Below are 19,559 nucleotides of genomic sequence, written 5' to 3'. Positions count from 1 at the left end.
GCAAGAGTGTCCATCCAAACAGAAGTTAAAAGAAATAAAGCTACAGTCCATTAAAGCTTAGTGTTTGTGTTTCATGAGTATGTTTATTCTCGAACATATTTTGTGGTCCGTGCAACCCGGTAGGAAGATTAGTGCCTATGGATAAAGTGCTGGTTAAAAAGCTTAAAGGTGAAGTGTTGAATTGATAAAAAAAGTGTGATATGTTACTTCGCATTCGACATAAAAATTAGTGTGTGTTTGGATTTACAAATTTCGGGTTCATTTGGATTACCTCAAACGGAGGTAAGTGAATTTGCTCATATGTTCGGTATTATTAATTAACGTTAATTATGGAAGCATTTTTAATTAAGAAAAGAATTTTAAAGTCAAATATAACGAAAGCGACATCAGACTTCGAAAAATATAATTGTGATGAATTTCAGTTGCAACGTTTTGAAAATAAATGTGCAAAATTTAATAATGAATGTTCAGATATTTTTGATAAATTATTTGTAATAGTTGATGAAAAAGAGTTTGACAAATATGTAACTGAACAACAAACTGTTCAAAACAGTATTGATACTTTGTGGGTTAAGGTTAAACGACAAATGTCAAAATTTAGTGCTAAAGATGCAAGTAATGTAAAGATTGAAAATACCAGTAGTGCACAAGGTATGAAATTACCTGAATTAAACTTGCCGTCTTTTAGTGGAAATATTCAAGATTGGTTAAGCTTTCGGGATCTTTTCATTTCAAGCATTCATAATAATAATGCATTATCGGATTCCCAAAAGCTCTCGTATATGAAGTTATCGCTTCATGGCGAAGCAGCTAGGATTATTCAATCAGTCACAATTTGTGACAATAACTATAAAATTGCTTGGGATTTTTTAGAAGAGAGATACTCCAATAAACGTGATCAGGTTTTCGCTCAGATAAAGCGTTTTCTCATGTCAATTTCTCCCATACAAAATGAAAGCCCGTCTTCTATTTTGAAATTAGTAGACACAGTGAATGAAAGTGTAAGGTCTCTGGAAATATTAGACCAAAAAATAGAGGGATTCGCAGAAACATTTCTTGCATATATTTTGCTGCAAAAATTGGATGTTTCCACTCGTCTTTGGTGGGAAAGAGATTCAAAAACAAGTGAGTTACCTAAATTATCTGAGCTTATTACATTTCTAAAAAATCATGCTAGAACTTTGCAGTCGTCAAAGTCATCTTGTAAGGATCTTAAGTTTTACTAACGTTTATTTTATTTTAAATCTTTACTATCACTTCTTATTTTCTACTTCCGGCCAGAATTATAAGCGTGAAGGTTTTTATGCAAAGTTTGTCTGGCGAACGCCAAGTATTTATTTAAGTGTGGCCTTTTTGCCAAGCGAAAGAGAGGAAGCAGTAAGTCAACGCAGGCCGCTTACCTTAGAAGTTACGCAGTTGCTATTTGCCTTCCAGGCCAGAGGTTTTAATCCTCTTGATAAATTAAACGTATTGTAGTGTTCACAGTCTCTGTGCTACATACGCTTCCTGTTATTATAAGGCCAATCTTCCACGTGTATTATTCTAAAGTTAAATTAGAGTTTAGTTTTATTTTGATATCTTTTGCGTTAGACCCCGAGTGGAGGGTCATTGTATTCCGAAGTACGGAAGTCATTGTATATAAAGAAAAAATAAAGGGGTTTGCATACCCTTCGTCTGTATCCTGTCTACTTACTACAATTAGTGAACATAGCTTTAGTAAGCTCTCTGTTCCTAGTCAGGTCCTTGTATGTTCCCGAAGAAGATTAGAAGAAACATTGAACCTGATAGTGGCGCCCGAACAGGGACCCGAAGAAGAATAACCATGGCCGAGTTTCAAGAAGAACCTGTGCTGCCTGCAGAAACGGCTCAGAATCCAGAAATGCCAGCTGCCGCCCTGGAAGGATTTGGGTACATCGTCCAGACCATGCGCGCTTCGATGAAACCAGAAGCAACATTTAATGGAAACTCACCGGTAACCAGTTTTTTGGAAAAATTGGATGACCACTTCATGCTCTACCCCGTGCACGAGTTTCAAAAAGTTACCTTAGCTACCAGCGCTTTGAGGGGCCAAGCGCTTAACTGGTTCAAATGTATCGGCAGAAGTCTCTTGGGTCAAGCAGGAAGTCCCACCTATACTTATGAAAATTTCAAGACTGCCCTACTAAAAGCCTTCCCTGTTGTAAGGGATCGTGCGAAATTAGAAACGGAACTTTTTAGCATATATCAACAAAGAATCAAAAAACTTCACGCTTATAATTCTGGCCGGAAGTAGAAAATAAGAAGTGATAGTAAAGATTTAAAATAAAATAAACGTTAGTAAAACTTAAGATCCTTACAATCTAATGTGTTTAATGCAAAAAAGGGTCAACCTATTCAAAAGGTGACTGCCTTAGTGTCAAATGTTAAAGGTCAAGATTTTAAATGTATTTGTTGTAAAAGTATCAATTTTCACAAGTTGTATAAATGTAATTCTTTCTTGAAAATGACTGTAAGTGAACGTCTTGAATTTGTTAAGAAACATAAATTATGCTTTAATTGCTTGGGTTTTAATCCGACTCATACTGCAAAGAACTGTCGTTCAGAATTCAGCTGTTCAAAATGCATGAAAAAACACCATAGTTTACTGCATTTTCCCAATCAAGACATTTCGCATTCACCTGCTACTATAGCGAGTTGTGTGGGGAAGGAGGAAGCACCGGCTAATAATTCTGACCCTCCTTTAGTAGACAACTCTAATCTAAACCCTGACGCCAGATGTTTTGAAATGTTATCTAATTGCAACCAAATAAACAATTCGGAATTTAGTGGTTCGTTTGTAACTGCTTCACAAGTGATTTCGAAGGAGGTATTACTATCTACTGCTATTATTTATGTTAAAGATTCTTGCGGGAATTTTATTGCTTGTCGAGCTTTACTTGACTGCGGAAGTCAGTGTTCGTGTTTCACCTATGATTTCGCTAATAGGCTTGGAATAAAAGGGAGTAAAATTAACATATCAATTTCATGTTTAAATGGAAAAGCTCTATCGGTAAAATCCAAGCTTACTGCTGTGATATCAAACAAGCGTGATTACCACAGAGCTCTCGAATTCTTTGTTGTACCTAAAATTAATGATTTGGTACCAATGAATAATTTTAAATTTTCATTTTCACAGCTTCTGCAAAAGATCAAACTAGCGGATCCTCATTTTAACAAGCCCCAGAAAATAGATGCCTTGTTAGGTGCAGAATGCTTCTATGAACTACTGAAGGCTGATCAAATTCATCCACGAAGCTCTAATTTAACTCTTCAAAATTCCGTATTTGGATACATTGCTACCGGTGTAAATGTTGGTTCAAATTCAGGCAATACGATTCAGTGCGGATTTATGAAAGTCGAAGAAGACTTAAATTCACTAATCAAGTCCTTTTGGGAAATTGAGGCTGTTACAGAATCTCTCAAACTAAAAAATAAAGAAGAAGTAGAATGTGAGGAGCATTTTAGAAAAACCCATCAGAGGGATATTGAGGGTAGATATGTAGTGACGCTACCATTAAGGCAAGATGTTCATTTGGGTCATTCTTCGCAATTAGCCACTCAGCGGTTAAATAATTTGTGGAAGAGACTAGACAAAACCCCTGACATGTCTAGGATGTATTGTGAGTTCATGAGTGAATATGAAGCGTTAGGGCATATGCAAAAAATGCAGAGTGTGACGGAAACTCCTAAATACATAATGCCTCATCGTGGTGTTTATAAGGCAGACAGCAGTACAACTAAGTTACGAGTGGTCGCATCGGCTCCTTCATCGTCTGGTGTTTCATTAAACGACTGTTTGATGAATGGAGGTGTAGTTCAAGATGAGCTATTTTCTATCTTGCTACGATTTAGAAAACACAAGGTGGCTTTCACTGCTGATATATGCAAAATGTATCGGCAGATTCGTATAGATCCTGAGCAACGAAAACTTCAATGCATACTTTGGAAAAATACGTTGAATGATGCATCTAAACTTTATCAATTACTTACGGTAACATATGGAACAAAATCAGCGCCTTTTTTAGCAACAAGAGTTTTGAGGCAGTTAGCCTTAGATGAAAAAGATAAGTATCCATTGGCTTCTAAAACGACACTCAACGATTTTTATGTTGATGACATTTTGTCTGGTGCAGAAGATGTCACCTCTGCTGTAGAATTGCAGCGGCAGTTAATACATGCTACAATCTGCGAAAATGGAATTGCACAAGTGGTGCTCAAACGAAAAAATTCTTTTAGAACAAGTTCCATTCGAAAAACTAGAGTATCGTTTTGGAGAATCTTCACAAAGCACCGTAAAGACTCTGGGTTTAAGATGGAATCCAGAAGAAGACTCTTTTAGTTTTACTGTGTTTTAGTTTTACTCTTTTAGTTTTACTGTGTCTAGTTCGTCAAAAATCTGTACAAAACGCACGGTTTTGGCAGATATTGCTAAACTGTTTGATCCTTTAGGTTTCCTAGGGCCTGTAATCATGAGGGCTAAGATATTCCTGCAAAGGCTGTGGCTTTTACATCTAGAGTGGGATGATCCACTTCCTTTCAAAGAGCAACAAGAATGGGAGACATTTCAAAAGGCCCTACCAGAGTTGAAACAAATCAAAGTCCCTCGTTGCACTCTAATAGAATCAATTAAAGAAATTGAACTCCACTGTTTTGCTGATGCTTCAAAGTTTGGATATGGTGGAGTAATTTACTTTCGCTGTGTCTCTAAAATTGGCGAAGTTAAAGTGACTTTACTTTGCAGCAAATCTCGAGTATCGCCTATCAAGGTAATAACCATTCCTCGTCTGGAGTTGTGTGCAGCAGAGCTCCTTTCCAAACTTGTGTGTAAAGTAATAACATCTTTGAGTTTATATGTTGACAACGTTATTCTGTACACAGATTCAACAATTGTGTTAGCCTGGATTGCTACATCTCCTCATCTTCTAAAAGTGTTTGTGTCAAATAGAGTAGCTCGTATCCAAGAGCTAACTAAGGATTTCTGCTGGCAACATGTCAGAACAGCAGACAGTCCCGCTGACCTAATTTCTCGCGGTCTGAGACCGGAAATTATTGCTGACAACTCTTTGTGGTTTCAAGGACCAAATTTTCTGCATCAACAGGTCATCAATTATAGTGTTAATAATAACTTTGAAAATTCAAATGAGAACTATGTGCGCGAACTGAAACTTATTTCTAATGTAAACTTGACCGTAACTGTTAAAAATTCTCTTTTGGATTATGTTTTTAGTATTACTAATTGTTATGCTAAATTAATTAATGTTTTTGCTTATGTTTTAAGATTTATAAGAAATTGTAGATCCAAGGAAAAACAAGTAGGTAATCTGACAGTAGATGAGGTTTCGTTAAGCGAAAATAAATTACTTTCCTTAGTCCAATGTCAAAACTTTCCTGAAGAATTCAAGAACTTAAGTAAGAGAAGGGAAGTATGTAAAAATAGTCAGTTAAAATTTTTATGTCCCTTTTTAGATGAATCTCAAGTTATTAGAGTAGGTGGTAGACTGCAGGAAGCTAACTTACCCTTTAACACAAAGCACCCTGCTGTCCTGCCAAGAAATCATAAACTGACTCATTTAATTATGTTACACTACCATATTCGAAACTTTCATACTGGAGCACAAGCGCTCTTGCATAGTGTGAGACAAAAATTTTGGCCGATAAGTGGGCGTAATCTTGCTAGAAAGATAGTAAGAGAATGTGTTACGTGTGCCAAAGTAAAACCAGTATTGCTGGATCAAAAGATGGGAAATTTACCATTAGAGAGACTGAATCCATCCTTTCCCTTTAACCATACTGGTGTTGACTTTTGTGGCCCTTTTGGTATAAAGTATACAACTCAGAAGAAGAGCGTAGTGCACAAGATTTATGTTGCAATTTTTGTTTGCCTCTTGACTCGTGCAGTCCACCTCGAGATCGTTTCAAATTTGTCTACAGAATCATTTATTGCTGCTTTGAAGCGATTTATTTCTAGAAGGGGTAAATGCGCAACCTTATTTAGCGATAACGCTCGAAATTTTGTTGGGGCTAGCAATGAATTGAAGCGACTGTACAATTTGTTGAAATACCCTGATGAATTCTTAACCAAATATCTGACATCTGAAAGAATTCATTGGAAGTTTATCCCTCCCAGGGCTCCTCACTTTGGAGGTATCTGGGAGGCAGGTGTTAAGTCGTTTAAGTTTTATCTTAAGCGTGCAGTTGGGAGATTGATTTTTACATTTGAGGAGTTTCTTACAATTTTGAACCAGATTGAAGGTTTCTAGTCGGGCGACCTTTAACATCAATAACAGAGCCTGATTTAACTGATTTTTCTGATAGTTCTTTAAAGCGCTGGCAGCGCACTACTAAAGTAACGCAATATTTGTGGAAAAGATGGCAAAATGATTACATCAGTCATTTACAGCAACGATTTAAGTGGTATTTCTCTAAGGATAACGTTATAAAGGGCACTATAGTTTTAGTAAAGGAAGACAACATGCCCACTTCGACTTGGTTACTGGGTAAAATAGAAGAGGTAATTTATGGTAAGGATAAAAAGGTTAGAGTTTGTAATGTAAGAACCAAGTCAGGTTTTTTAAAAATACCAATAACTAAATTAGCTGTACTACCAGTAGATGTTACATAATTTCATGTATATTTCCTGAGTTCAAAAAATTGTTATATATATGCATTGTATTTTAATTTAGATGTTGTGCATTTCATGTTCTGTGGTTAATTATGTTTATTGCTTTTGTTCATGTGTATCAATTTAAATTTTGTGATATATGATTTGGACTGTATGGTGATTTAAAACTGTTTAATTTTGGTCATTGTTAACTATGTAACAAATGCCCAACCCGGGCGGTATGTTAAGGCAGAAGTGATCTGGCAACCACGATGGGAGAAAACGACAACGTGGTTAGCTAGCGGCCATTATTAGTGTGCTTGATTGCGTGCTGAGAGGTGCATCTATGCGATGGCAAGAGTGTCCATCCAAACAGAAGTTAAAAGAAATAAAGCTACAGTCCATTAAAGCTTAGTGTTTGTGTTTCATGAGTATGTTTATTCTCGAACAATGATGCTGGCATTTTGGCACTTTACCTGAAACAAATTTTAAGGATCTCCTTATGCTTTTAAGATGAACTGCTTTACTCGTATTTGTTTAATTTGTATAAAAAACTTTGGGGCACTGGCTAGCAATGCGGAATAATTTTTATGTTCAATTTTACTGATCACCTGAATCGAAAATAAAAAAAAAAAAAAAAAAAAAAAAGCTGATGTGTGGCTAGCAGTGCCGAATAATTCTTATGTTCAATTTTTACTGATCACCTGAATCGAAAAAAAAAAAAAAAAAAAGTACGGAATATTAAATTATACGTCTGTTTTCCTGCATTTCATTAAACTTATTTCCTCGAATTTCATTAGACATAGATATCTCATTCAAATAAATTACTTCTCACTTCGCGGCAAGGTAAAAATACACAAAAACTCAAAATATTTTCTTTACAAATTGAAAGATACAGAAAAATACAAAACATCATATACAGTTAAAATAATTAATTTTTTTTAGAATTAAAATTGCAGTTTCTATTAAAAATAAGAAATTCGGTCAACGGGCGATAAGTCGGATTATTTGGGGCACAAAACTAAAAATTTCCTTTTGGTCCTATTCGGCAAAAAGACGCTGAAGGTACAAAAAGACGTAACTCACTATTCTGCGAAGTTTCAAATGTAAACAAATATTTCTGCTATGGTTAAAAAACAGGCTTAGCCGCACTGAAACAACATTTGAATTATTGATAATTCTATAGCTATTGCATCAATCATGTATAAATATATATGTATATATCTTGCCACTCTGTTACATGGTTCGGTGAGCTTTTATTCTCATATCTTCATGCAGTAGTTGTATAATTAAGTGTCGAGTTAAGCCTAACGAACCGCCATTTATTTACATTTGAAATTCAGTAGAATAGTAGAATAATATATTCAGTAGAATGCACATTCAGTGTGTTTTTGCCGAGTGGGACCATACGTAAACTTTCAGTTTTGTGCACCGAAAAATCTGCCTTCTTGCCCGCTGGCCGAATGCTGTTGTTGCGTAGAAACTCTAATTTTAATTGTAAAGAGTGCTTTTTTTAACTGTTTTGTTCCGTTTAAGGTTTTTATGCGGTTAATAAATCTTCATACAGTAGTTGTATAATTATCAACAATTTGAAAGTGTAAGTGGCGAGTTAAGCCTAATTAAACCGCCATTTGTTTGCATTTGAAACTCAGTAGAATTATGAATTAAGCCAGTTTCTGCACCTTCAATGTCTTTTTGCCGAGTGAGACCATAAGTAAAATTTCAGTTTTCAGTTTTGTGAACCGAAAAATCTGCCTTCTTGCCCCCCCCCCCGCTGGACGAAAGGCTTTTTCGCGTAGAAACTCTAATTTAAATTGGGAAAAATTGCTGTTTTAACTGTTTTGGAGTTTTCTATGTTTCTGTATTTTGTTTTATGATTTTAATGAAGATGTTTTGAGTTTTTTCGTATTTTTGTTTGCCGTGAAGTGAGAACTGAATTAATTGAATGTGAAGTATACCTCTAATGAAAACGAAGGAAATAAGTTTAAATGAAATGCAACAAAAAATGCGTATCTTTTGATAGGCCATATAAGGAAGGCGTGTGGAATCCACGTCAGATTTCTCTTTGACTCTACGGATGTTAAGATAGTTTGTAAGTCTTTTCTTCATTTCTTAGCTTTGCAATCAAATTTTGAATTACTAGATGTATTTTTATTTATATCGTTTAAGCCAAACGTTTCAGTGTTCTACTTGGATATTCTGAATGAAACAATAAATACCAGCAACTGTTTTCAAATCTGCAGTATAGCAAAATGTTGCAGACATTTTCAATATTTGAAATCTTATTTAGTATTTTTTTAAAATCTAAAATTATGCAATCCTTAAGGTATAAGTAAATTTTTCGACTCTATGAAAACGTTAGGCGCATAGTTTCAGTGAACATGAAGGCCAAGATTTTATCTCGATAATAATTTTTTTTTGCATAAATCAATTTGTACTTGAATCATTTTATTATTGTTATTATTCACCAGCACAAATAAAATCGATATGTATTAAAATTACAAGGTAACTAGTAAAAGAAATAATTTTCTGTACTTTGTGCTCAATATAGCTAAGAAAGAATGAGAAAAATTATATATTGGGTCATGTAAAAATGTCTCCGCGCATTTTTGGTACAATTTTGAACAAAAAATTCTTTATTGAAAATCAGTTTTAATCAAGTACATATTGACGGTTATTATCTATGATCTTTTGCCATTTTTCGGGTAGCTTCATAATTACATCGGTATATAACTTCTGTGGTTTATCGTCGAAAAACTTGGGCGAGTGATTTTCAACGGCTCTTCGGTCGGCCAATTTTTTACCATCAACAGAGTTTTGTAAAGGCTGAAGAAAATGATAGTCACACAGTGCAAGGTTCTGGCTGCATCAAAACTTCCTTACCAAGTTCCGTCAGTTTGCTCCGAGTCATCAAATATGTGTGTGGTCACGCATTGTCATGATGGAACGCAACTACCTTTCTGTTGGCCAATTTTGGTCGCTTTTTCTGTATGGCATCGTTCAAACGGTCGAGTTGTGCACTGTGCAGGGCCGAATTGATGGTTTTTCCAGGTTGCAATTTATGTGGTACCCAAACATTGAGTTTCTTTTTTGTGACCTGCTCTTTTCAAATGATTCCAGACTGTTATATGGTTGATGCTTTAGTGCCTCTGCTATTTCCTGACAGCTTGCGTGCCGGTCTTGTTCCACCAGTTGCAAAATTTCATCGACTTTTTCAGTGACTGGCCGACCAGAACAAGGTGTATCTTTGATATCGAGCAAAACCGAATCGAGCAAACCACTCTTTGGTTCTTCGTTCACTCACAGCATTTTCACAAATTTTTCGACATGTTTTTGCAGCCTTTTTTACCTTTTTTATAGTAAAAAAAGCATCACATAACGTATTTCTTGAGATATTTCACTAATTTTCAAATTAATATAACCTTTTACAAGCAACGAATTAGAAAAACTATTTTCACAAACAATGGAAGCTGAATGTCACCTTTTAAACACACGTTCGTTTGAGACAATCGGGAGAGTGTTGCCGGATATATAAGCATGAACACCATCTAGTGACAAAAAAATGCGAAGACTTTTTATGTGACCCTATATTAAGAAGCATTCCAATTTCTAAAGCGGATATGCTACAAATGGTAGATAAATAAGATTAATTATAAAGTTCTCGATATGAGGTTTCTAGATCGGATAGAACATCAGACGCTGATTACGCGTATAGAGCAGTCTGAAAGCAGGTATAAATGGTGTGAAACAGTGAAACGTTACTAGTATAGGCAAAGGAGCTGTTTTAAAAGCATATGATGAGTTTTGAGAAATGGACTGAAAGAATAAAGATGTAATGTGAAAAATATACGTTATTATCCTTTTGGTTGCTTACCGTTTCGCTTTTCCATTTGAGCACAGGTCATCTCAGTTACAATAATAAATAGTTATAAAATAATTGAGTCAATAGTACCTTTATTGTTTGCATCTTAAAATAGATTTTATGTTATGGATAATGAAATACAGCAAAAGATTCGTTTCGTTTGATTACTTTAGAAACAGCTTAAAATAAGAATTCTGGTCAAAGTGCTTACGTTTGGACATTTTAATAGCGGGCTGACAAGAGTGTAATTTCGGTTTTTTATTCTCAAATAAAACTCAACTTTTTTTTTGTACAAAAAGTGAGGCCGACCAGCGGCCGAGCGGTAAAATCGCCGAACACTGGTAGTTCGGTCCGAGGTTCGAATCCCGCGAATGGGCTGGCTGCATGGGCGTTTCCATGGTTTTCCCCATGTGTAACGTGTATACGAGCCAATTTCCCCTAAGTCCTCCACGGAGGAATCCCTCCCCTTAGGCAGATAGTTCTAGTGTGCTTTGCCGTATTCTCAATACACACTGTACAAAAAGTGAACTTTAATCAGTTAAATACCTTCCATTCTGTTCGAAGACCTGTTGCCATCTTGCTAGTATTTTCAAGTTTCCGCACTCATAGAACTTTGCCAGCAATAAACGCAACCAAATGCGATTTGAGTTCATCGTTGTTACTGAAATTTTTACCATTTAAGAAGTTTTGTAAACTTTGAAATAAATGAAATTCCGATGATACAATGTCATGGCTATATGAGATATACGCCATGACATTCCAAGAATGAGAAAAATTACATATTAAGAAGCATTCCAATTTCCGTTAATTTCATACGTATTGCTAAATATGTGTGTGGCTTCACATTGTCACGGTATAACACGATTTATTTGCTATTTGCCAATTGTAGCCTTTTCTCTTTGATTATTTCTTCTAATTTAATAATTAGCAGCGCGATATGATTTGTGCTAATTCATCGTGCTTCGATATGATTTGTGGTGATTCATCGTGCATGATCTTTTTCGATTAATGTTGTAGACGATCTACTTTTTCCCTCACTAGTGATAATTTATTTTTTTAAAAAAAAGTCGGTTGCATTACATTTGAAATGCGTACGTTGAAATATTGATTTGTTGTGTTCAGTGAATTTGTTTCAATTTATGTGGAACCCAAATATCGAGCTACTTAAAAGAGACCAAGACATCCTATTTCAATTTTTGCATGTGATAAATTTAACCATTTTGCAAACTCTCGCTCAGCTATATGATGATTAACTTCAATTAAAGCTTTAAATTTGTCATCATGAATTTCAGAAGGTCCAGAAGATCGGCCAGAACGTTCATCATCTTCAATTGAAAAATCCTAGAATGAAATTTTTAAACCAAATCTAACACATGCATTCTGTTAAGCAATCAATACCGTATATCTCTTTGTGAGTCTCAGCCTCTTTTTTGCCTTTATGAAAATAAAAAAAGAATGTAAAATAGGTCGAAAAAAAATTTATTTTTCTCTTTCCCCCCAAATTAAAATTGACCGTAAACTCACAGTTGTGAACAAAAATACACTGAATTTGTTTTTATAGCAATCTAAAAGTATCAGATGCGAATCTCAGGAAATAAAAGCGCTATCTAGTGAATAATAATTACGTGGAACATAAAACTAACAAATAGTGATACCTCTCTACTCTGATAAAACCGAGCTTTGCCAACCATAAAAGCAAATTCTAACACCTGTAAGGACACAAAATATTTAGGATGTTATCAAATGTTAAACATTATCTGTTAATTTTAGACATGCATATGGTATTGTGTATTATAGAACATAATATGGGAGAACTATAGCTATGTCCTTTTTTGATTTCGAAACATAATATATTGTTACTTGCGTACGGGTTCGTAATACATTGAATTCACATGTCCGATAAAAAGATAATATTCTTATCACAAGCTAATATTCTTGTGATAATATTCTTATCACAAGAAATATAACAAAACGTTGAATTTTCTTTAGAAATATTCTTACAAGTGTTCACAATATTAGGCAGTAATAGTCAGTAGTTACACTTTAAACTACTACAATGTTAAATAGAATGCAATCCACAGCGCAGAGAAAGCTAATACGAGCAACAATAACAACAGCAGCTGATTGAAAAACAACTAAACTGAGATGTCTCTCTCCGGCTTATTAAAGCTTTCAATCGGTCGCGAAGAATTCTAGTAATTTCTTTGCTTCTCGAGATTTCTGGAAACCAAAAAAGTAGAATTACGGTTACAGCTAACACAGTAGTCAATTACATTTATTCGGTTTCAATACAAATAAGAGAGATATCCATTCTTGTGGCTTCTTGCGCTGATAGTGAACAATAAGGACTCGATAATGTTAATATATTATTGATTTTTATTACAAATATATAGCATAAAATGTTTATATTAACGCCACCTAAATGTTTTTCGATCTGTTTTGAATAAATATAAGAATGTTGTTATTCGCTTATTGAATCAGACTGACGTACTTAGTTTAGATTTATTAAATTGATGTAAGCAGTGTCTGTAGTTTAGCTTTAGGATAAAAATGTTTTTCTAACATGTTCAATTATATTTTATGCTTCAAGATTCTTTTGACCACTGCAAGAGACTTTGGAACATATGGGAAACCTAACAGAGAAGTCGTTTGGCTCTCTATTTCACCAGTAAGACGATTTCGGTTTCATTTTCTTTATAAATATATAAATGAGCAATAGATTTAATTGAAGAATTATGCTATTAAATTCCTTTGCATATTTGTCTTATTTTAAGAATGAAGTTAATTTTATGCTTGAGTATTTTTTGGTACAACTTTCTTACATGTAGCTAAATAAAATGTACATAAACAATAACTGAAATGGAAATGTTTATAAATAGAAATTTCTAAATTTAATATTCCCTTAGTTAAATTCTACATTTAAGAAAAACACAAATTTTGAAATGTGATTAGTCATTTCGAGAGGGGACACGTTAGCCAAGCCAACACTTATTAAAATTATCCTTCTTTGCATGTGTATGTAATTAAAATATTTTTGATCCCAAATGGGCAATTTGCCCAGAAGGGCTGTTAATTTCGTTTTGGCACTTTGCGTTGGTTCACTATAAACGGTGTTTCATTTTTCAAATTGTTAACATCAAATATTAGAACATTATATTTAAAGAAATTAAATAATGAATAATTTGCATGAATGTATGTATGTTATCTAGAAACATCAAATTTTAAATAACGTGGTCCTCCACTCAAAAATGGGCATCAGGAAGCCAAATTTAGAATTTGTTTTATTATCTATTTCATTTTTTGTAAACATTTAAGCAATTTTTGATTGACAAACTCTACGATTTCCCCATTGCTCGTTTTAAAGCGAGAAATGGCAACACCACGGGAGGGGGAGTTTTTAATCTCCAGTGAGCAAGACTGTGTGTCTGAAATTCTAAAGATTTGCTCTTTGTAAATTATTTTGCGATATTGCTGTTGAAATGAATTTTATTTTTTAAGTGCGAAGATCAATAAAGGTAGCACATAAAACGTTAAAAATTCCCCTTTGGGTGTAATATAAAATTTGGAAAACTTTCAGGATATTTGTTTGGGGGGCGTACACCATATCCACAACCATCTTTCTCTGGGATTAAGACACAATAACACGCCGAATAAATACTGATTCAGAAGTCAAACAACAAAAATCAGCGTTAATTCACAAAATTTTCACAGGACTAGTTTCGATGGTTTTACCGAACCATCATCTTCAGCTGCAAAACCGCAAATGAACAAGATAGGAAATAATGTTTAGATAAGATAAGAAAGCCTGGACAAGAATAAGCAAGTGGCGCCATCTGTTGGCGAAACCAGAACTAAAACATAATTTCTCTAAAAGCCGAAGGCAAATTTGGATTGGAATTAGGATCGTTAACTAGAACAGAAAGATTTTTATGAATGTGAAATGCCTCTAGAAAATCCAGTTCTCCAATGGAAGATGTTTTTTGAATAATTTTGGCAGCAGAAAAATTGAAAGTGTGATTTTCGGACCAACAATGTTGAGCAACAGAAGACTTCTGTGTTTCCTTTTTTCTAACATATGCCTCATGTTCTTTGACGCGAAATTTTAAGGCTCTCTTAGTTTGGCCAATGTAAATTAAACCGCACTGGCAAGGAATCCTATAAATACCCCAGGAATTCATATCCGGAATGGGGTCCTTGAGTATAGAAGTTGGAATTTTATTGATGGGAGAGTAAACAGCCCGAAAGTTAAATTTCTGCAAAATATGTGCAACTTTATAGCTAATTGATGGAAAGAAGGGAATGACAACAGAATTTTTATAATCTCCTAAAATAAGAGTGTGGCTTTTAGTGTGTTGAGATGAGAATTTTTTAACTGCTTGATTAATAATGTTGGGTGAAAAGCCCCTGTCAATAGCTATTGCTTTTAAATAATTTAGTTCTTCATCAAGGGCTAGTTTGGAGGAGCAAACTTGAAGAGCACGGAAAACATAGGAATAAAATGAAGCTAACTTTTGTTTAGTCGGATGACATGATTTAAAATGTGGTGGAAGGCAAACCGATGAAGGTTTACGGTAAACTGTAGTACTGAAGTTGGATGTGTTACGTGTGACCAGAATGTCGAGAAACGGAAGAGAATTGCAAGTCTCAAGTTCAAAAGTGAACTGAATAGCAGGATCAATAGAATTCATTGTTGAAAGAACTCTATTTAAATCATCTTTATTACCTTCAAACAGGGTAAAAGTATCGTCTACGTAGCGGAACCATGCCGGGAATTTTAAAGTTTCAAACAATTTTGATTCATAATAATGCATGTAGATATCAGCCAGGATGGGACTGAGGGGGCTTCCCATGGCTAATCCCTCAGTTTGCTTGTAATATTTATTTTGGAAAACAAAATGTGTTTGTTTCAAACAGAGTTGAGTGAGAGAAATTAGCTCATCAATTTCGATGCAAGAGAAATGAAATTCGCGAAGTCTGGTTTCTAGACATCTTAATGCACCCTCCACTGGGACATTGGTGAATAATGATTTTACATCAAAAGAAACCATGAGTAAATTACTAGGAGAAATTTTTTTAACCTTTTTTACAAACTCTATTGAATTTTTTATGGTGTAAATGTTATTGTCTAATAGAGTGGAAATAGAGTGTCTAATAGAGTTAGTTTCTAGATTTTCCACTCTATTAGACAATAACATTTACACCATAAAAAATTCAATAGAGTTTGTAAAAAAGGTTAAAATCATTTCTCCTCGTAATTTACTCATGGTTTCTTTTGATGTAAAATCAATATTCACCAATGTCCCAGTGGAGGGTGCATTAAGATGTCTAGAAACCAGACTTCGCGAATTTCATTTCTCTTGCATCGAAATTGATGAGCTAATTTCTCTCACTCAACTCTGTTTGAAGCAAACACATTTTGTTTTCCAAAATAAATATTACAAGCAAACTGAGGGATTAGCCATGGGAAGCCCCCTCAGTCCCATCCTGGCTGATATCTACATGCATTATTATGAATCAAAATTGTTTGAAACTTTAAACTTCCCGGCATGGTTCCGCTACGTAGACGATACTTTTACCCTGTTTGAAGGTAATAAAGATGATTTAAATAGAGTTCTTTCAACAATGAATTCTATTGATCCTGCTATTCAGTTCACTTTTGAACTTGAGACTTGCAATTCTCTTCCGTTTCTCGACATTCTGGTCACACGTAACACATCCAACTTCAGTACTACAGTTTACCGTAAACCTTCATCGGTTTGCCTTCCACCACACTTTAAATCATGTCATCCGACTAAACAAAAGTTAGCTTCATTTTATTCCTATGTTTTCCGTGCTCTTCAAGTTTGCTCCTCCAAACTAGCCCTTGATGAAGAACTAAATTATTTAAAAGCAATAGCTATTGACAGGGGCTTTTCACCCAACATTATTAATCAAGCAGTTAAAAAATTCTCATCTCAACACACTAAAAGCCACACTCTTATTTTAGGAGATTATAAAAATTCTGTTGTCATTCCCTTCTTTCCATCAATTAGCTATAAAGTTGCACATATTTTGCAGAAATTTAACTTTCGGGTTGTTTACTCTCCCATCAATAAAATTCCAACTTCTATACTCAAGGACCCCATTCCGGATATGAATTCCTGGGGTATTTATAGGATTCCTTGCCAGTGCGGTTTAATTTACATTGGCCAAACTAAGAGAGCCTTAAAATTTCGCGTCAAAGAACATGAGGCATATGTTAGAAAAAAGGAAACACAGAAGTCTTCTGTTGCTCAACATTGTTGGTCCGAAAATCACACTTTCAATTTTTCTGCTGCCAAAATTATTCAAAAAACATCTTCCATTGGAGAACTGGATTTTCTAGAGGCATTTCACATTCATAAAAATCTTTCTGTTCTAGTTAACGATCCTAATTCCAATCCAAATTTGCCTTCGGCTTTTAGAGAAATTATGTTTTAGTTCTGGTTTCGCCAACAGATGGCGCCACTTGCTTATTCTTGTCCAGGCTTTCTTATCTAATCTAAACATTATTTCCTATCTTGTTCATTTGCGGTTTTGCAGCTGAAGATGATGGTTCGGTAAAACCATCGAAACTAGTCCTGTGAAAATTTTGTGAATTAACGCTGATTTTTGTTGTTTGACTTCTGAATCAATCTTTTTCTGGGCTTTACTGTATATCTACGACCAACGGCTGGAGCCGTTGGTCGTAGATATATGCGTCGAATTATAAGAATGTTTCAAATATTGTTTGACATTTTATATTCCCCGATTTTAGTCCTCATTTTTATATTCGGGAAAATTTTAATCCTTTGGCTATATTCCTTTCAAGCAAATACGACGTTGTAATTTTTTTGCAGCAAGATTGCCCCAGATTTTAACGATGCTAAGAACAGAACCTCATTCAAATACAAGTTTTTAATGCTTTTTACTTTCATATTTTTTCGAAACTCATGAAACATAATATGGTTCAAATATAACTTTTCATTCTACTTTTTAATAACGATTCCTCACGCACTAATTGACTCAAGATATCCACATCTAAAATGACTCATCGTGCTCTTACCTGTATGCCGGTACACTAGATGCCAGAACAGCAATGATAAATATCATTGCTTATTCTGAGGTTATATTTCAACCACCTCTGGAAATCAGACACGGAATTTTGGAATCATTCAATATATTTCACTACGGGATAATGAACTGAGCTGAACAGTTTGATGCTGAGCTAAAGAATAACTTTGGTTTCGTACATAAAACTCGCATAAGGAAAGAAACTAGAAGGTACTGCTTTCGAAAGCGTATACTCCTATAGTTTCTTTTGACTGTGATGGAATTTCCATTGGCCTAATGTAGTCGCTTTATTGACGAAAAGTAATAAATATAAAGTAAAATCTTTTTTTGATAAACATTCATTGTCCGCATACGGTTATCTTCCGTATGCGGAAGGTATATAAATTCCATACGGGTAAAAAATTCCATGCATTAAAATACATGCATAAAAATTACATATGGTTATCTTCATGTAATCACTTGACAAGAATTCTTGATCTTTCAGCGAACTTATCATTCTTTTAGTTCAGCCAAATCACAAATTGAGAGATCTGCAGTGTACGTGAAGGATCTCGCATTTAAGGTTGTCCAGACTCTTCCCGGCCTTGCTAATAATCGAAAATGCAGTGTCGGGCAGTAAGATAATCCCTTTGTAAAGACTGGTCTTCTCTGCATGCATCTCGGGGTAGCAGTTCAGCAATATGTGTACTACATATCTCACACCTGTTTCTGAAAAAAAAAAAAAAAAAAAAAAAAGGATTAACTTACAAATTGCAGGTTTCAATTTACAAACTTTATAACTTTATATGGAAGAAATATCAAAGGAAGGCATTTTTGAATTTCTCAATTTACAATTTTCTCTTACAGGTAGGATGGGCTTCTTGGAATATGTATACGAATATGCTGTTCATAGGTTGTACTCTTGTCCTATTCGAAGGACATCCTTATTTCCTCAGCCCAACTTTTCTATGGGATATGGTTGATGAACTGGAAATTTCTCATCTTTTGCTCACACCCAGTATACTCGACGACTTGGAAAAGAAAGGTTACATACCAAGTAAGATTTTTAATTTTTATTAATGTAATATTTTGAGAAAGTAATTTGTGATGTTTTTAAATTTTTATCTGAAATTTGCGGATTATTACGGAACTGATGGTCATTATAGAACTGATGATTAAGTATTTATTACAAGTACAGCAAAAGCTAAGTTTATATGAAAAGAAAGTTTTCTTCTTTCGAGCGATAAAAATGGGACGTCTCTACCTTTCCTGGAAGCAAACAATACACCTCTGAAGTACCGATGCGTCTCGATTTACTCTTTATAGTTTCCCTTTCTATTTTTTCAAAACAAAGCAGACCCTTGGAAATAATTTCTCATTTAAACTACATTTTCATAGTGTTCAGTGTAGAGGAGCAGTGTATATATAATTATAAAACTAATTAATTCAATTTCGTTCTATTTAAATTTGATCTGGAGCTACAGAGAGTTTAGATGAATATTAGCTTCTTCTACCTGACTTATTTATTTATTCTGGTTTATATAATTTTTTGCACGTATATTTCTCTGTGTAACTGTTTGTTTTCCTTTCGTTTCAATAGCAGAGAAACATAGTTTAAATTCTCTTCAAGTCATTATGAGTGGTGGAACAGTCGTCAGACCTCAAAACTTTGATTTCTGTAGAAAATTAAAAAAGGGTATACGTATTTTTGCCATTTATGGTAAGTACATTTTTTCTTCTTCTTTCAACTGAAATTTTACTTCTCTTTTTTTAAACTAAAATATGGCTTCAAACGGCAAAATTATTTTGTATTCATTTAACGTTTTAATTAATTTTCTTCACGGAATTACTCATTTGAAGGATAGCAGTGGATTTGAAAGATTAATTATAGCTTCTAAGTTATTAGTTTTATTTCGAATACAAGAATAAAATATTGTGGCAGATAATTTTATCGCTGCTTTTTAATAATTAAAATTGCAGTACCTTTTTTTTTTTTGTATTCGCTTTTGAACCATTAACAAAGGCACT

At 34.3% G+C, this 19,559-nt stretch overlaps 1 protein-coding gene across 3 annotated transcripts in view; it reads left to right on the top strand.

The window, feature by feature from the left end:
- Window positions 1-19,559, top strand: part of LOC118201024 (acetoacetyl-CoA synthetase-like) — a 113,713-nt gene that overhangs the window by 58,475 nt on the left and 35,679 nt on the right. For all 3 annotated transcript variants that reach the window (XM_085825854.1, XM_085825853.1, XM_085825855.1), the window contains 3 exons: window positions 13,072-13,149; window positions 18,399-18,588; window positions 19,132-19,251. In XM_085825854.1, coding sequence (XP_085681980.1) covers window positions 13,072-13,149; window positions 18,399-18,588; window positions 19,132-19,251 — 388 coding nt within the window. The remainder of the gene's footprint in view (window positions 1-13,071; window positions 13,150-18,398; window positions 18,589-19,131; window positions 19,252-19,559) is intronic.

This window comes from Stegodyphus dumicola, chromosome 10, assembly GCF_044657685.1.
Source record: "Stegodyphus dumicola isolate Sdum_Otavi_A_Nest chromosome 10, ASM4465768v1".
In the NCBI taxonomy this organism is placed as follows: domain Eukaryota; kingdom Metazoa; phylum Arthropoda; class Arachnida; order Araneae; family Eresidae; genus Stegodyphus; species Stegodyphus dumicola.
Note: the sequence above shows the minus strand (reverse complement) of the source record. Positions and strands in the feature narration are given on the sequence as shown.